Below are 18,540 nucleotides of genomic sequence, written 5' to 3'. Positions count from 1 at the left end.
GAAGAGAGTGCACACACGTTCCCTGTGGATTCGATAACCCTTGGAATACTCTGTGGTGAAAGCTACAATGGTATCCATGCGCTTGTGGATTTATTCGTGATGCTAAAATACCCAACAAGCTTTCTGGCGCCGTTGCCGGGGAACGGTTGCTGTATCTTTCTTCGTACCTAGTCGTCCTCGTATCTTTTTCTTTCTTTTTCTTCTACCTTGACCCCCGCTACCCATAGGGGAGCTATCCTTTAAAAGTTTCTCTACCCTACGGGATTTATCCCGTATCATCTTTAGTTTTCTTCCTGCTATCTTTAACCCCACTACCCATGGAGAAGCCATCCTTTCACAGCCTCTCTGCCTCAAGGGGCAAGTTCAATGAGCCACCATCCACTTCCACATCTGGCTATGAACCTTGTCCCGACCTTATCGCTATGGTTCGGGAGTTTCCCTTCTCTGGATTAAGTAGCGAGAACCCAGACCACCATATGCGGGAGTTCGAGTAGCTTTGTTCACGCTTTGCCTCTGCAAGCATGAAACAAGATGTCCTTAGGTGGAAATTGTTCCCCTTCTCTCTTAAAGGGAAGGTGGGGCAATGGTACACATCTTATAAATATATCGCAAAGGGTAGCTGGGACTCCTTGACGACGATATTCTCTATCGTCTTCTTTCAGCCGAATGAGAACAAAACTTTAGGCGCAGCCCGGGCAAGATTTTTGCTCCTAGTGAAGTCTGACCCTACCATGTCGACACTCAGTCCTTTAGTCCTTTGGAAATTTAAGAGGAGTCTCGATAAGGAATCTGCCGATTATCTCAACTCAATCACCGGAGGAGTACCCCTCCATAAGTTCCAATCCTAGGTTATGTTACCGAGTATACCTCCTTGTCAGCCGAGTCTGATCCTCTCTGAGAGGAGTGTGAGTTGACCCACGAGGACTTTCTAGCGGCTGAACCCAATCCTTCATTTTTTATATCCTCATATTCAGCTCTAGAACCCTTACCCGAACCAGGAACATCGGAAGAAGGAGAAATTTGACCCCCGAAGTTCCATTCCCGATTCGAAGATGATCTGTTTGGAACCCATAAATACACCTCGAATCTCATAAATGCCCAAGTTGGAGAGGAACTTTCTTCTGTCCATGCCGGTCAATCTCAAAATTCCTTGACAGAACCTTCCCTTAGGCCTACGGTACCTCATTCTCCAATCGATCCTCGTAATGAAGCACTTCTCGAGGAAGCCATGAAGGAGGAATGGTCAGATAGAGAGAAACACTTTTCTGAAGCAATTTGGATCAGCTCACCCTTCATGATCACTCCTTGTTCTATAAGGGGAATTACCATAGAAGCCCACATTAACCCCATCATGGAGGTTAATGTTTTGCCATGGCACTTAGCGTACACTCTTCTGGGCAATGTTACGCAAATGCCATCTAACACGCTCTTAAAGAGTTGTCTCTCGGGACACATCCTCGAATGTCGGGGGGTCGCAAGTGTCGTGCCACTCATAATAGACAAAATTGAGGTCAACTTAGATTTCCATATCTTCGATATCCTTGATTTTGATCTTCTCCTAGGCTTCCCGCTTGAAAAACTTCTCGCATCTCAAGGAAGCCTAGATGAAATGCTTAGGAAAACTGCTTCTGCCACTGCTACCCCATGCTTAGAAAATTCTATGGCGAAGCATTTTCCCGAGCCAAACCCGTTCAAGAAGATGATGCATGAATCTCTGTTCACACAATCCGAGCCCGTTCTCTTCGAGGTTGCAAAATATGCCGCTTCCAAAGAGCACAACTTGGAAGTTACCTTTCACTTTTGTGAAGATGAAAGATCATTATCCCTCTTGAGCGAGTTTAAGCCTCTTCCCTCTGGGCCCGAGGAAGTTGTTCTCGACCACGATCAAGATTCAACTTTGATTTCTCATGATGAATCTCTTGAGATGGAGAATCGATGGGCCATGAAATTTTGTGAGGCGCCGACAGACTCTGGAGTCCAATGAAAAGGATTCCATAGTTGAGCATGGGATCGTCATCTTTGAAATACCACGCTCATTTAATGCAACTCTAGAGTAAGGCATGCTTAGTGCACCGTGCACACACGAGGACTACAACCACCTTATGGTCCTCTTCTGTAAAACTTTCAGGAGGTTGGTTGTAGATGTATATGTTTATTGTAAACATTGCAGATTTCCTTGGTGCATCGTGGCACTAATCTTGTAGCTAGCTGCGACAATTGGTGGTGAAACAATGACCCATCACTAATGATGGCTACAAGAGTTCTCATGGTTGAGCTTATGACCATAAAAACAAAGCACTGCCGGGAGATAGTCCGGATTATCATTTATTTATTTCCCTTCAATAAAAGCAAGATCATGTTGTAGGATAAAGCTTTCCTTCGAGTATTTTGGGCTACTAACCATTTCAGGTGGAGATCAAAATTAACGATGGTGTGACGGCCCATGATTTTAAATAGCCAATTTAGGGTAATTAGTAGCAAATCATGCATCATTAAATAGCAGACTTTGAAATGTTGCATGTGTATGTTTGTGTGTTTATGTGTATATAAAATTTTGCACATAAAATGACAGGTCAAATGAACCATAGTATTCGAGGTTTTAAACAATCTTTTAAATTTTAAACAAATATGCTTTGAAAATAATTTCTAAAATATAGCTCAAATAAATTTTTGGCCAAAACCAAAGTTGTAGAGTTTTTAATGGCGAACAACTTTTGTGTTCAAAGTTTTTTTTTTCGAGTTATCACACAACAATGGGAGAAAATTTTAAATTCCGAAGTATATAGTACCTTTTCACATGCACTCAAGTTTTAAATTTTATTTTTCAAACGAAGCCTCAAATGAACTTTTGCCTAAAACGAAAGTTGTAGATCTCGAAATTTTGAACAACTTTGGTATTCAAAAGTTTTTCGTTTGAGGCCATGAAGAAGGAGAAAAACTGGTTTTACAAACTGGACTTTGGAAATTCGAGCTAATTACAGAAATGCCATCGCCTCCATCTCCTGCTCTGCTCGTGCCGCCGCAGCTTCTCGACGTCGGTGCCAACACGCGTCGCCATGCCTTTGCCTCGCTGCTGTTCCAGTCGTCTCACGAAGCGAACTCCAATTTCCCCTCAGCCTCCTCCTCGCGCTAGAGCCGAGCTCGCCCAGAACCGCACCATGGGCGCCGCCGCCTCTGCTCCCGCGGAGCTCACCCCTCCGGCCTCCCTCCGCCCCAAATGACCCCCCAGCTAGCTCCCCATCGCCGCTCTAAAGCTCCTGCACCCGGCCTCACCTTGCTTCTTCCACCAGAATGCCGCCACCACGAAGCAGGGCCGCCGCCGCCCCTAGGCCACCGTTGAGCTCCTACCTCCGCCTTCCCACGGCTCCGATTGACCTCGGGAACGGCTTCACCTCGCCCCAACGGAGCTCCCAAGCCCAGCCACCTCCATCCATGGTCGCCGGAACGCCGCCGCCACGGCACAGTTCCGCTACTGTCCGCCGGCGCATGTGGAGCCGCCGCCTCGGACCTCCTCCCCGCGAACCAAGGACACCCAGAGGTGCGGCTCAGTCCCCTCTCTCTTTTCCCCAACTTTCCCCTCACCTCCGGTGCCTCTCCTCGCTGGAAACGGCGCCGTCCGACCCTCCTCTGTTCTCCAATGTCCGCCAGGGACCTCTAGTTAGAAGAAACAGAAGTTCAGGGGCCTCTGCGCAAAAAGAGATCCTTTTTCCTTTTTCTTTTCCAAAGCAGTGAACTTTGAAAATTCGTATAAAATCGTAGAAAAATCATAAAAATACAAACTAAAATGTTTTGGAGTCCTTAGATCAATACCTACAACTTTTGTTACAGTCACATGTTCATATTATGCTTCTATTTTAATCTGGGAAAAAGATTAGATTAATGGGACTTTAATTGTTCTAGGAGTTTTGCTCAGTATCTTTGTGTGATTTTTGATAGGTAGCTACTTCATGGAATGCTTAGCTTGGTGTAAAAATTTGAGCACCAGATAAGACTTGTAACTAGATGAAACCCTTTTCTTTGTTGGATCTAGCATAATACTTTTCATTTTTTTGTTATTGATGTTATAATGAATATTTATGGATGAAACTTTTTCTGTACACATAATATCCTGAAATAACAGTGCAGTAAAAGTTTGAAAGCCATCACATTTCTCTAGATATGGTTTGATTTAATCCATGTGTAATCGTGCTATCTCATGATAAATAGTTCTAGTAATTAGAAAAATCTGAAATTTATACCATTATTTAGTTTTGGGTATATGAACCTGCATGCCAAGTTTGAGGGTCAAATGTGGAGTATAACCTGAGATGTTAGTTACTCTTGATATCACCTTGCTTAGTTTGTCATTTTTGCTCTGGTCTTTATGCTACATATTTATATATGAATTTTGCAGAGAATGACATTCTAGATATATAGTTGCTGTACAAAAAGTTTGAACATGTCTACTTAACAGAAACTAGCTGGATTATTTATGCATGTTGTCACATAAGTAAATGCATTACTGAAGTTGTAAATGGTTTTTAAATGCTGAATTTACTATTGTATGTGTGTTGAGTTGTTATTTATTTAGCAAACCATGATTTACTTGCTTTCGGAAACAACTACCACTTGTTTATGACGTTAGTGAGCTTCTTTTGTGCCGTTGATCATGATGCCTTGTGTAGTTAGAAATGTTAGATACTACTCTATAAACGACTGTCCAGGGAATGTTAATTAAGAAGTTTCACATCCAATTCATTTTAGGTTAGACTACAACTTTATCGTGAAGGAAAATAATAAAACATAAATCGCTAAACAACTCGGAACTTGCATTCATACATATGCATTGTTGCATTCCATTCAGGTGCGATAGATGAACCGCATGGAGGATGTGATGTCGGAGCCGAGCCAGAAGACGGTGAATGGTGGACACGTCTAGAAGATGGGCGGTTGGATCCCGATGTGCTCGACCGAAGGAAGATGCTCGCTGAGCACTTATTCTTTAACTAACACTGACCTAGTGTTATTTCCAGGCAAGCCCCGGAGCATGTCCTTCTATTTTTAAATTATGCAACTTATTATTGTTCCTATCTACTTGTGCATTTAAGTTACAGGAGTTGACTGGAACCTTAGTTGCATGATCCTAGGTACCTATGCTTGAATACTAGTATGTGTAGGACGATAGTTAGCTATGCTAATGGTTCGGTAGAAGTCGAGTGATTTCCTGTCACTCGCGAGAAATTATAGGAGTTGGTTGTTTACTACTTGCTACAACTAGAAGGTCTAACGGGCGGGGTCGTGATACTCTGGATGCCCCGTCTGTTTAGTGAAAAGTGATAAGGCCGCAGTGTGTGGTAGTGGTGGTTAAGCGTTTGAACGTACTAATCACATGCCGAGAATATGGTAATCGGTAAGCTTAAGTACTGGATTGAACCGCAGCCGGAACATACTCCCCACCGTCTTGAACTCGTTCACATCTAGCTAATGGCGAGTACAGGGTCGTCGTACTGCTGTACTTGAGGACGGTGGGCCTGTTCCGTGAAGCGGGAATTGAAGGGAAGAGTTGCACGTGTGACTCTGTGAGTAACCACGTGACGTGTGTTTAGGTCTGCCTGGCCAGGTTAACAAATTCGATTCGAATCGTCCGCTTCTCACGGTTTGGGACTGCTTAACCCTTCTGCTACATAGAGTAAGAAGTGAAAGATGGTGATGATGAATATGGTTGATTGATGAAAAATAATTGTTCCCACCATGTATGCTATTGGATAGATGCTTACCTAGAATGGTTAATTGAACTAGAACCAGAAAGCTAAAACCTAAGATTAAGGATCTACTCTGTACTGCTTTTCGGCAAAGCAAACCCCTCAAGCCAAAAGCCTTGCATGTCTAGATAATGGGCTAAGTATACCCTTAGTCGGGTAAGCCTTGCTGAGTATTAGTATACTCAGCCTTGCTTGTGGCTTTGTTTTTCAGGTGGTACATCTGAGGATGTGGTTGACGTCATGTACGGGCTTCATCATGACGTCTTGATTCGTCGGTAGAATATCGTTCATTTCTCCGCCGCACTTAAACTCTGTTGTCTTTTTATGAATTCAAATTTGGTTTGTAATATTAATTCAATTTCATACTCTGTGCTGTAAAATTTGTGGAATGTTGCATTATCTGGACTGCTTTGTCGATCCTGTTCAAGTGGTTTAATCGGGATTTTACCCGACAGCACTGCCGGGTTACTCCGTTTTAAGTGCGTGTTAACCCTAGTTACTGTTTCGATGATGGTTAGCGCATTTAAGCCGGATTAATTTAGGCGGGGCTGCCACAGATGGACAGGTGATGCCTACGAGCATGGGAGCAACACCAACTTCAACATCTTGATACATCTTTGGAAGGGAACAACTATGAAAGGGAGCTTGAACTCCACACACTTGAAGTTTTATCGCCTAGCAATGCAAACTCCAAGTGTGGGGAAGGTATGTGAGGACCCCAAGTAAGATCTCTCTTGCTAATTCATATCTTGGTTTGGGAATGGTGTTAGTTCTTGTATCTTGATCCTTAAAAAATATATAAAATTAAAAAAATGAGAGGAGCGGTCATGGTGACAATATTGAGTTCTCATCAATAAAACACCATGGTAAGCACTCTCAATGTTCTGCTTTTGCCATTAAACAAAGCCCTACCGGAAGGTCGCCCGAGGATCGCCAGAGTAAGTCTCATGGTGAGAGTAAAGTTTAGTTTCAATAAATTATAGGGCTCCCTGGTTCTTAAAACCAGCAGAGCCACTATTTCGTTTCCACTTGTTGAATACAGCACCAGGTACAAGCACAAGTGTGGGGGGAGATCTCTCAAGACCGTCATTGCCATACATATTCAAGATCTCCCACAGATGTATCGCACAACATCGTTTGCACCAAGATGATAAAGGACAAGGCAAAGACACCAGAGCCAGCCGGCCACCCGGTGGTTTGGCTGGATCACCATTGCCTTGATCACCATCTTCTTCAACAACGATTGTATGTGCATCCTCTACCTCTCAACTCTCTTGATTAATGAGTTTGAATGAATTTTAAATCTAACTCATTAAAATCAAGCTCAAAATGAATCAGTGTGTTCCACCTGCTCTACATGTTTCCTATGGTTGGCTTGCATATGTTTTATTCCATTCTTATCGCCTTGATGCTTGTGATAAAAAATATTTAAGAAAGCATGCTCATCTAAGTAGTTGACGTGTGAGATATGGTTCGGATAATATGATCTTCGCTCTTTGTTGATTAAGTGCTTGGGAACTTTATTTAAAATTTTGAAAAATCTTTGCGAAGCTCCTCTTTGATATGCCAAAATCCTACCAAAGCCATATGATGATACTTCTTGAAAACCATATACACATATGCTGCTTGTTTTTGCATTGAGCTTTGTCAAATTGTTGTGACCCTCGAGAGAAATTTTGTCATGCTTTCATGATCAAAATTCACGTGCACACCACATATCCCCTTGCTATGCTTCGATGAGAAGTTAGCATTCTATCATCAATCCATTTCACAAAATAAATGCTCCACAAATTGTGTTGGTCTCTCTCTCTAGCTACTGTTAAAAAATGAGGCATGAGCTATTAAAAAAATATGGACCCATGAAGGTCCAGAAAAAAAAGAAAGAAACAAAAAGAAGGGGACCCATGAAGGTCTTGAAAAAAAAAGAGAGAAGAAGAGATAACCATGCTCTCAAAAGAATTTATAGTGAGGGAGGGACCACACAAGAGGAGTTTCCATCTCATCCACCATAATCCATACACGTGCACATCTTGATCTGATTGTATGATTTGTTTTTCTCTTTGGATCCGGTTTTTGACTTTGTAATATATATGATACAAGTATGTCTTATCCTTCATGCCCTACCTTGAGCTCCACATAGCCATCACTACAAGTAGGATGAAGAAAAGGTAAGTCAAATGCCTTGGAAAGAATATATACACATTGAGCGATCTGAGAGAATCAAATGAGGAGCTAAGCAAGGTTTGTTTTGAAAACTTATTGAAAATCTCAAGCTACTTGACATAAGGAGTAGGAGTGATTTGATTCAACACTGTTCCATGCCTCAACTACCCAAGATGGCATGATAGACACTTCAAAGTTCACAAGTACAAGGTATGAGTTGGAATATCTCTTATGCTCGCTTCATATCTTTGGAATTCGTGTTCTACCTTAGTTCTTTCTCCTTCACTCGAGAACGAGCAAATGCTAAGTGTGGGGGTGTTGTAGACCGCGCTTAAGTATCAATTCTGCGCCGTCAATTCCTGCATAAACTCATAAAATGTAAACATCAACATAGTGGTAGGGATTTATTACTTACCACTTCCACGAGTGTTGATAATTATTTGTATGCAGGTGAAATAAGGGTGAAAACACACTTCATGAGCAGGGAAACACACTTGCAACCAATCATAGCATGAGAATCAGGGTGAATTGGATCAAAAGAGGCCCGTGCACCCAAGCAAACGAGCTTAGGACTGGCCATGACCCATGGGATTAGGATAAGGGACACCAGGGCAGCCCAAATACCAAATTTGGGGGCGGTTGTAGCCCCGGGCAGGCCGGCCGACCACCATGGTTGGCCGACCAAGCCCACAGGCCCCACCACCTCATCTTTGACGCGTGGCAGCTCCTCACTGGCTCCCAAGGTCGGTTCCAGGGGATAGAGCTGCTGATTCTCGGCTGAACACCCCTTGGCTCCCTATTATAAATAGTAGAGGAGGGGGAACAAATGAAGACATCTATCAAGTGCTCACTCCAAGCCTTCTCTTGGTTTAGAGTTGTCTTAGAGTAGGGAGAGGGTAGAGGTACTCAAGAGGGGTGCCGATCTTCGGCGCTCTTCTCCATTTTGTACCTCTACGAGAGTGAGAGAGTAGTTCGGGAGAAGTGCCGGGGTGTCGGCATTCTGCTCCCAGCTTGTACCTCTATGGATGTTGCTACATTCTTCGGCTTTAGTAAGTATTCGTGGTTCCTATCTCTAGTTCTATACTTGGTATAGTATATGCTAGTAGTGCTTGTAGTTGAGTGAGATCAGTTCTCTTACTCGCGGGTTCGTCGCTCTGTATTCGTACAGAGTGATATAGTTTACTACGGGAGCTCATACGTAGTTAGACTCCAGTAGTAATCAATAGCGTAGACGTGGTGTCTAGGCTAGGGATTATCCTTCGTTTGCTTTATATCCCACGGTTTATTAGAGGTAGGCCGTAGGTGGTGACAGCCCTATTGGTCCTTCGTAATCCTCCATGTTTAGATATAGCGTAGAGCTGTTGGCCGGAGTCGACTGATAGACCAGTTGTAAGCCGGTGCTCGAAGCGAGTATTTTGCCCGAGAGATCGACCTTTAACTCAGCAGCAGCACTATCTTAGGAATTCTCTCTTCCCTTCAACCTATCTTGGTGTGTCCTTGGACCGAGTAGAATAGAAGAGAGTGCACACACGTTCTCTGTGGATTCGATAACCCTTGGAATACTCTAAGATGAAAGGTACAAAGATATCCGTGCACTTGCAAATTTATTCGTGATGCTAAAATACCCAACAGACATCCGTGCCGAGCATGACCTCGCGATCGCCGACATCGACCGCGCCGATGGGAGCTACCTCGTCGTGGCCGCCGACCTCCACCTCCTCTTCGCATTCCTCACCATGCGCGTCAGCCGCGCCGATGATGCCCTGCACACCATATGCCCCCCACGGCGTACGAGAGTGCGATGAGGCTGGCGTGGGACACGCCCGCCTCGGCTTTGTTGGCTGCCGGCCCTAGAGCTGCCTGTCGTGATGGCGGGGTGCAAGACGGCCACGTGCCCATCCGTGCCATGCCAAAGCCATGGCCTGGGACACCACATCGAGCTCTATCGCCAAATCGAGCTCTGCTCTGCCACTGCTTGATTGAGCTTCGCCGCCCTTCTTTGCTCTATCCATCGTTGTGGTAGCTCGTCGTTGTCTGCCCCCTTTGCCAGCTTGAGCGCAAGGCTCGCTGGCTGAGATGCAGACCAGGGCGAGCGGAGGACGTGGAGCAGCCGCAACAATGTTCCCCTCAGGAAGCTTAGGCAGAAGCATGGGGAGGCGGAGCAGAGGAGAGAGAGCGCGGATGTTAACTGAACCATGATAGAATTCAGAGAGGTTGTTTTGCAAATGTTTGCCACCGTGGCATTCATATGGTGCTTTGGTTGCTCGTGTGGCGCGTTTGGGATCTTGAATAGAATACTTAATATGATTTTAAGATCTAGATATAACAATTTAAAAGTCTAACTAGGTAAGATAAGTATAAGGAGATGGGTACAATTTACTCCTTACAAAACACTCCGGGGAGAGTCCCCGGACCACTGCGCTCGTTTCCCAGTTTCCACCTCTTGTCTTCCACAGCCTTCATCCAGATCCACGCATCCTTCCATCCGCCGCAATCCCGACCACGCCTTCCTCCCGATCGCCGTCGTCCTCGTCTAATCTGGGCCGGACTCCCACTCCCAATCCCCAACTTCGCCCTCCACCGCTGCACGTGAGGAGGTAAGACGAATCGATTCGCGTCTGCACTAGTTTGCGCGGCGCGGCGCGCCCGTGCGAGTGCGACCGGCTGCGGCCTGCTGGCGTGCGGCACGGGACACATCCCCGCCGTGGCCAGTGGATCTCCGGAAGGCGCCCGGTCCGGCAGGCGCAGAGAGATTCGGAGTGGGGGAGAGGCAGGCAGGCACTCAGGCCACAGGTTGTTGATCTTTTGCCTCCCAAATACACATCCACCTCACTTTTTCAATGGAACTTTGAATAATTTGCTCAAACTGAAATCTGATTATGTATTTATGTTTACGCCGCATCTTGTACTAGTAACAGTTAATATCCCCCATTTGTTTTCTTGAGGGTTCGTTTCAACTGAACCACCATGTTAACCTGGCCTGACCCTGGTATGGTGACTTAAAGATCGTATTTCCAATTTCTGAACTTGGGTGTGCAATTGGTAAGAACCTGACTGGACAGAGATGGATGGATGGCAAATTAATAGTCATTTCTGTTGTGCAGCCTTGGTGCAGACATTCTCCTGCTTACCACAAGGATATGTGTATGCACTTGTCCAAGCATTCATATCGGGATAGTGAATTGTTAGTGTTTGATACTTCAAATGTATCCATGTCTGCATGGGTGTGCACCCGAAGGGCATAATAACTTAGTGCTTAATTCAATTTGAACCGTAGTCCCTTCTCCTTGGAAGTGAAAGTGTGTCATGTGGCTCACCTAGGACCTTCACTTTGTGCTGCAGAGTGCATGTGTTCTGCGCTGTAGATGATTACTTGGTACACACTTGTAATATAGCGGCTTATATAGATCCTAATTGGATTCATAAATTTTATTGGAAGATGTGTTGCGAATTTTGATTTGCATTGACTTAACCTAGAAGTTGCCTGTGCTTTTTATAGCAATAAATATAGATGAAGGTTCTTCATTGAAGAATAAAAAAAACAGCAATCAGCTTTTTTCACAATTAAACTGGTTAAGATAACACCTTCTGCTGTTTTGCCTGCTTGTAGAATACCATTATAATTATATGATTATATAATCTAGCTTCATTGCTCAACGCAGATAGCAAATGCTTGTTACTAATTCTGGCCATACCTTTCAGTGATTCCTGTGCAGTTTGGTGAAGATGGCAAATACAGACACAGATACAACTGCACAGCACAAGGAATGGGATGATGAGTTTCAAAAAAAGGAATGGGATGATGCGCTGTGCCCAATATGCATGGACCATCCGCATAATGCTGTCCTTCTGTTGTGCAGCTCCCATGATAAAGGATGCCGATCCTACATATGTGATACAAGCTATAGGCATTCAAATTGCCTAGACAGGTTCAAGAAAATGAAAGTGAATGATGGTGAGAGTTCTTCACACCCAAACTCATCCGTGCCTGGGGGTACAAGAAACCAAAATGCTGTCCAGAGATCTCGTTTTGATCTCACTAGAGAGAGCCCCAGGTTACTCATATCTGAACCTAATGAAGCTTCCAATCATCAAGATGCCATAGCTGGAGAACAGGAAGAAAATAACTACAATGAAGGCCCAGATATGACATTGGAAGTACAGGAGGTGAACAGTGGTCCTTTGGAGTCAAATGAAGTGTCGAGCTCAAACCAATTGTTGTGCCCACTGTGCAGGGGTACTGTTAATGGCTGGAAGATCATCAAGGAAGCCAGAAAGTATTTGGATGAGAAATCGAGAGCTTGCTCACGGGAAGCCTGCACATTTTCTGGTAATTACAGGGAGATCCGTAGACATGCCAGAAGGGTGCACCCCACAACAAGGCCTGCTGATGTGGATCCATCAAGGCGCCGTTTGTGGCACCACCTGGAGCATCAGCAGGAGTATGGTGACATAGTGAGCGCAATCCGGTCCGCGATGCCTGGGGCAGTTGTGCTTGGTGATTATGCTATTGAAGGTGGTGAAATGTTTTCACATGACCGGGAAACCAGCGGCCCAAGTGAACCAAGTGGATCTCTGCTGACAACATTTTTTCTATTTCATTTTCATATGCTCAGCAGTAGTCCAATTAGATCAGGTGATGAGCCAAGAGGCGCATCACGGGGCCTGAGAAGGCAGAGACGACGTTATCTGTGGGGAGAGAATTTATTAGGTCTCCAATATGATGATGATGATGAGCAGGAGGATGAGGAAGAGAATAACTTAGATGAAGAGGTTCAGAGACCGAGGAGTCGCCGGAGGTTCATCAGATCAAGATCGGAGGAGCGAGCGTAATACATATGTAGCTGTGGTAATTACATTCTTCACTGCTGTGAAGTTCTTTTACCAAGAACTCATGATGACTCCTTGCATGATATTTGCCATGCCAGTGGAGATGCAGGTGATGTGCTTTGTCGTATTGTTAAAATGCTGTGCACATCACTGCAATCAAAGACCAAAAAGCGAGTGGACCTCAAGTTCAAGTTCAGACCATAGTCACAGGATTCGGGGTCGATGCCTCGTCCCTCGACCCGGGAACGTCGTTCCGATTCGAGGGTCGGGGTCGAAGAGGTTCAGTGTCCCATTCAAGATTGGATCGTGTCCCGGATTGAAAGGGGTCGCAGCCCCATTGCTAGCAGATTTAATTGGGATAAGGAGGTTAAGGACAGTGGATTGATGTGGTTTTTGTTAGACAATGAGCTGAGTACGTGTAGCATGGTCTAAATGTACTCTTTCATATGTTTCTTATATGCTTGTGCAGATTAGTTTCTTCATTAGTAGCACATATATAGTTTTTGTTTTTATCGACCCGAAGATATCGACCCCGATGAATCAGGGTTGCGTCCCACATAATTTATCGTTCCATAGATATATACCCCCTTCGTACCACAATTTTATAAAATGACGACCCTCGACCCCGTTCCTCGACCCGGTCGACCCAGAAACTTTGTGACTATGGTTCAGACTAGTCAAATGGGTTCGGCACCATCCATAAGGCCCTCTTCATTGTGACACGCTCGGGAGAACATTTATTATTAGGGCATAGCTGACAGCTCTATCCAACTAGATGTGACCTGGAAGTTTGGTGTTTGGAGATGCTCGTTCCATCACAGCTGGAGCTGTTGCTGATGCACCATGTGTTTATTTTTCGTGTCACCTGCATCTGTTCCGGTTGATATCCTTGTTCAACTGAAGTGAGTAGAGTCGGATTTCCTGAAACAATGGTTCACATTATGTGCAATTGTGCATACTTGTTACCAAGACCATTCGCAAACTTGGTGTGCGTCTGTTGTTGTAATTCAAATGGTTGCCTCCATTGGCTTGTCCATCCAAACCTTACGCAAGTTTGATGGACGAGGGTATCCATCACTGGTCCCTGTGGTTTGTGAACTCTACCGCTGAGCAGGTGCATATTTTTATGCAGAGAGGCTTTTCTCCAATGATTGACGGTTGTATCTGATATTTGAGGACCTTAATTATAATGCATGGTGAAACTGTTTCTGAAACTTAGTTCTTGGTGATTTTTGTTTTAATATAATCCACTAACAAAGTTAACAAATCATGCACACGTCAGCTAAAGTTATTTTAATATAACTGACAAACAAAATGTTTAGCTAAACTTGATCTGACTGTTGAACAACCTGTATTATTTTCAGAGTTAGACCATGTTTGTTTCTAGGGACTTGTTTTTAGCCTCTGTTACATCAAAATGAATCTTACTATTTTAGAGTATAAAATAAAATCTGTTTATAAATTTTTTTGCACAGATGGGTGCTAATTCGCGAGATGAATCTAATGAGCCAAATTAACCCCTAATTTTCTACAGTAATGCTACAGTAACCATCCAGTAATTATGGGTTAACATACCTCATTAGATTTGTCTCGCAGTTTAGCCCCAGGGTTTTGCAGTTAGTTTTATAATTAACTTTTATTTAATACTTCTAAATACTAAGATTCTCTTTGATGTGATATGGTTTAAAATTTAGCTCTTGGATCCCAATAACCCCTTACTTCTCTATAACATTTGAGAGATAAGTAGCAACCACAAGGATCTAAACTGGCCTTGCCACCATTAAGGGCAAGAAGCCACCCAATCCAACCGTCTGGCTTGCCAGGTGTGCTTTTTGGTGGATGAATTAGAAGTTTGGTAGAACTTGGATTATTTGTTGTCAATTTCAGCGTTGCAGATGTTTTAGCTTATCACAAAACAAAAGGGAGTTATCTGGCATCCTTTCCTTAGTCTTCGCCCATAATAACTATTTTTCTTTGCCCCACAATCAATGTATAGGTCTAGCGAGATCAGTTTGCCACCAATCAAGTAGTCAAGAATCATTTGGATAGGTAGTGCCTATTAAAGTTTAAACCGTTGTTGATGACTATTTGGATATCTAAGATTTAATTTTGGATGTACATGAACTGAATTTGTAGGTTTTAGTGTTTTACAGGTGCACCTTACATGCATGTTGTACACACTTGCAAGTGCATTCTTTTCACACTAATGCAAAAGTGCAAGAGAGAGAAAGTGAAAGGGCCTATCCACAAATTAGCCCCACAATGTTCCCCCCTCTCCCCAGTTTCAAAACCGAGAAAAAAAATAAAAACAAAAATCCCATCTTTTTTTCTCCCGGAAAAGTGGCTCCGCCGCGCTCGGCGAGCTCGATGGTCATACATCATCCCGGCGCCGGCGCGGCCCCCACGTCGTCCGTCGGCGACGACGACTTCCACTGGGATGACGCGGCTGAGGCGGAGCTCCAGGCCATCGAGGCCGCCTACGCCTCCGCCAAGCGCCGCCGCCTCCCCGACTGGACCTCCCCGTCCCCTTCATCCCGCCCCCGCTACAGCCAAAGCCCTGTTTCCGGCGGATACAGCCAAAGCCCGGTTTCCGGGGGATCTACGCCGTCGTGGGTGCTCACGCCCCCCTCCTTCCAAGGTGCGGTCCCCCTCTTCTCTGCTACCCCTTTCCCATTCTTGGCATCGCGGAATTGAACAACCCTCTCGGTTCTTGAAAATGGGGGCAAGAACCCCCCTGATGCGAGGTGACGCCTCTCGCCTTGAGTCTTTGGGGGCATACAAATTGCTTCCGTTACCAAAGGGGTTCGGATGATTGCATCACACTGGGTACCAAAGGTGGAGGTTTCTTGGTGCTAGAGTTGCATCACTTGTAAGAAAAAAATTGCAATTTTTCAGTACATACAATGGCTACTCTCCTGTTGGTTTCTATGTTACTACTTCTGTTAAAACTCAGAACTTCATTGACCTGTCATGATTCAATTCCTCAGTTGGCATATCAGATACTATGTTGTAGGACTTGTAGCTTATGCATATCATGCTTCTTCTGTGATTGAAATGGGCATCTTATTTCCTTTTCATTTTGACTATAGGGAATGTGAGGGCAAGGCACCAGCCAATTTCATTCGGCGGTAAGATTGTTTACTGCAGGACATCTTCTGAGGTGGAGAAGGCTGCAATGGACATCTTAAGCAAAATCAAGAACATCAAGGCCCCTGGTCCAGTTTCTCTTGGGTTTGATCTTGAATGGAGGCCCTTTCCGAGAAGAGATTTTTTGTTCTTCTATCTATCCGAATTTAGAGTACCATCTTCAATTTGTTTTTGTAGAGGTAGACCTAAACTGACTTGGGACGAGTCGGTTAAGAGAGACCTTAAGGATTAGAATATCTCTGAAGAGGTAGCTTTGTATATTAGCTCTTGGAGACTAGCTATCAGCGTGCCTGAACCGTGACCTTTGTGTCTTTTGGGTTTCATCTCTAGCCTACCCCAACTCGCTTGGGACAAAAGGCTATGTTGTTGTTGTTGTTGTTGTTGTTGTAATGTTTCGCTATGTCATTCTTGCAAGTGGTGTAATCTGATGGAACATAATGGTCACTGTGGTCTTCGCAGGAGAGCCCCCATGTAAAGTTGCTGTAATGCAGCTCTGCATGGAAAAGACTCTGCTACGTTCTGCATATCGCTCACTCTGGAGTACCACCTAAACTAAAATCTCTCTTGGAGGATAATTCATCCATTAAAGTAGGCAATTTTGCTTGGGTTTTATGTTGCTACCCTCAGATGTTTTTCACATTTCCCGTATACTATGCTCTGCTTTGATCAGTCAACTCATTGATCTGTGTCCTCTCAGGTTGGAATATGCATAGACAACGATGCAAGAAAAATGTTGAACGATTATGATACCTGCGTACAACCATTGATGGATTTGTCAATCTTGGCAAATGCCAAGTTAGCTGGGCCTCCTAAAAGATGGATTCTTGCTTCTTTAACTGAAATGATCACGTGTAAAGAGGTATTTTGACAGTATTAAGTTTTCCCCCCTCTCTTGCCTAGCTCTGTTTCTAATGTGAGAGAGGAAATTCTATTTGTTTTCAGTTACTTAAGTTTGGTAGGTTGTTAATCGTTCAAGTTGCTATTTGGTAGACTGAAACTGAAGCACAGAACCCCCCAATTATTTATTAAAAACTAAATTTCTGACAATAAATGTGAAACTGAAAATTCTTTTGGTTATTGAAGCATGCTTTCTTGGTTCCCTTGGACTTCAAATGTTGAAATGCTCTTTAACAACTGCAACTTTCCTCTAGTTGTCGAAGCCAAGCAACATAAGAATGGGAAATTGGGAGGCTGATGTTCTCACCAAGAAGCAACTTCAGTATGCTGCCACAGATGCTTACATCTCTTGGTACTTGTATGAGGTACATAAATACACCTATCAACTTATTCTCTCTCATGATTGATTTTAATGTGTCCTGTTCTACCTGTTCTTGACGGCTATTCCTGCTCTTCATTAGGCACTACAGAGTCTTCCAGATTGTAATGCTGAAGCTGAAATTGAGTCTGTAAAGGTATCATAGGTTCAAATGCACATTCTACTGGGAAATGTGTTGCCAATCTATTTGAATATTCCCAGTGATCTTTTGTCTTCACATCTCAATCAGGTCAGCAATATTTATTTCCCTGTCTTTACCCTAGAAGCCGCAGATTTCATTTTCATCTCTATGAGAGGGTAATAGTTCCTTAGAAGTTAGAACTAGTCTTTACCATCAATGCCAAGGTAGGTACTGGTAAATGTACCCGTTGAATGATGGGAACTGGGAAGGATTGGATTTACATGGAGTCATTCCTTTCAATGCATGATTTTTTAGCATACTTTATAATTAAGAATCAAGGTTTTATTTTTCCTTGGTATGAAAAAAAGAAAAATGGAAATAAAGAAGATTACTGGTTGGATTTGGGTCATACCTAAATTCTATCGGATTTTCTGATTAATGAATTGAAGCTACATGAATTCAACTAGTTGGTTCCATTAATATTGTGCAGCAGAACCCTCTGGGGCCAATTACTGGTTCATGGAGCTGCGGGCATGAGACTTTGTGACACCACAGTTTCTAAGTTAAAAGAAGAAATGTCTTTATACTTCATGAAACCTGTTAAATGTCTGTTGGTTTATAAGATACACAGAGTCTCCTATCCTTGATCTACTAACAAAATGCCTCTGTACAATTTGTCATCGTTCATCACTCCATCTAAAGGTGCCATTATCGGTTCTATGCATGCAGGGTTGAATTCATTGTGTTGTCAAAAGTGAAAACCGAAGGTCAAAGGACGTTGAATTCATTGTGCTGTAACACCTGCGGTTTCTGCTTGTCATTTCTGCCTATGATGGCTTGTTTACTGGAAAGCAGAACTAGAATGTAATTTGTGTTGTGTTGTCAATATTCAATTTTCTGTATGATGAGATCCTTTCTATCCTCTACTTAATGCAAGTATGCAATTCTCTTGCGTATTATCAAAAAGAAAGACAGATTTGTAACTGAATGTACATTTCTTTAGAAAGACTGGTTTGTAGATTGAATGTACATCGTTTTTTGCAGTTCTGGATACAGTTTGCCGTACGAGGTGTCGTCTGAACTCCCATGACTATATGAAGTGTAGAGTTGGGCCTTCTACTTGGCCCATCTGGCATATATTTTGGGCCTCGAGTCATCAGTCATATATGATCAGGACACCAATCTTTTCTCTGGGCCTAAATGGCCCAGCAAATTAGCCTGATAATGAACAAACTCGGCCTCGAATCCAGATCCTCACTCAG

General features: G+C 43.7%; 1 protein-coding gene and 1 pseudogene across 4 annotated transcripts; both read left to right on the top strand.

Annotated features, from left to right (window-relative positions):
• Window positions 1-6,216: 6,216 nt before the first annotated feature.
• On the top strand, window positions 6,217-13,952 carry LOC120639692. 4 transcript variants are annotated; one of them, XR_005661617.1, is made up of 4 exons: window positions 10,261-10,697; window positions 11,607-12,744; window positions 12,833-12,925; window positions 13,401-13,952. XR_005661617.1 is itself a non-coding variant. In XM_039915568.1 (3 exons), the coding sequence occupies exon 2, from the start codon at window positions 11,631-11,633 to the stop codon at window positions 12,735-12,737; it is 1,107 nt and encodes a 368-aa protein (XP_039771502.1). In that variant the 5' UTR covers window positions 10,261-10,697; window positions 11,607-11,630; the 3' UTR covers window positions 12,738-12,753; window positions 12,833-13,060. The 4 variants fall into 4 exon arrangements, 1 of the variants encoding a protein (XP_039771502.1); XR_005661616.1 differs by lacking the exon at window positions 10,261-10,697 and adding an exon at window positions 6,217-6,986 and having other exon boundaries at window positions 11,607-12,925; XR_005661615.1 differs by having other exon boundaries at window positions 11,607-12,925.
• A 1,065-nt stretch (window positions 13,953-15,017) lies between these two features.
• Window positions 15,018-18,321, top strand: LOC120639693 (annotated as a pseudogene).
• Window positions 18,322-18,540: the final 219 nt, after the last annotated feature.

The sequence above is a fragment of the Panicum virgatum genome, chromosome 7K (assembly GCF_016808335.1).
Source record: "Panicum virgatum strain AP13 chromosome 7K, P.virgatum_v5, whole genome shotgun sequence".
In the NCBI taxonomy this organism is placed as follows: domain Eukaryota; kingdom Viridiplantae; phylum Streptophyta; class Magnoliopsida; order Poales; family Poaceae; genus Panicum; species Panicum virgatum.
This window is presented reverse-complemented; position numbering and strand designations above follow the sequence as displayed.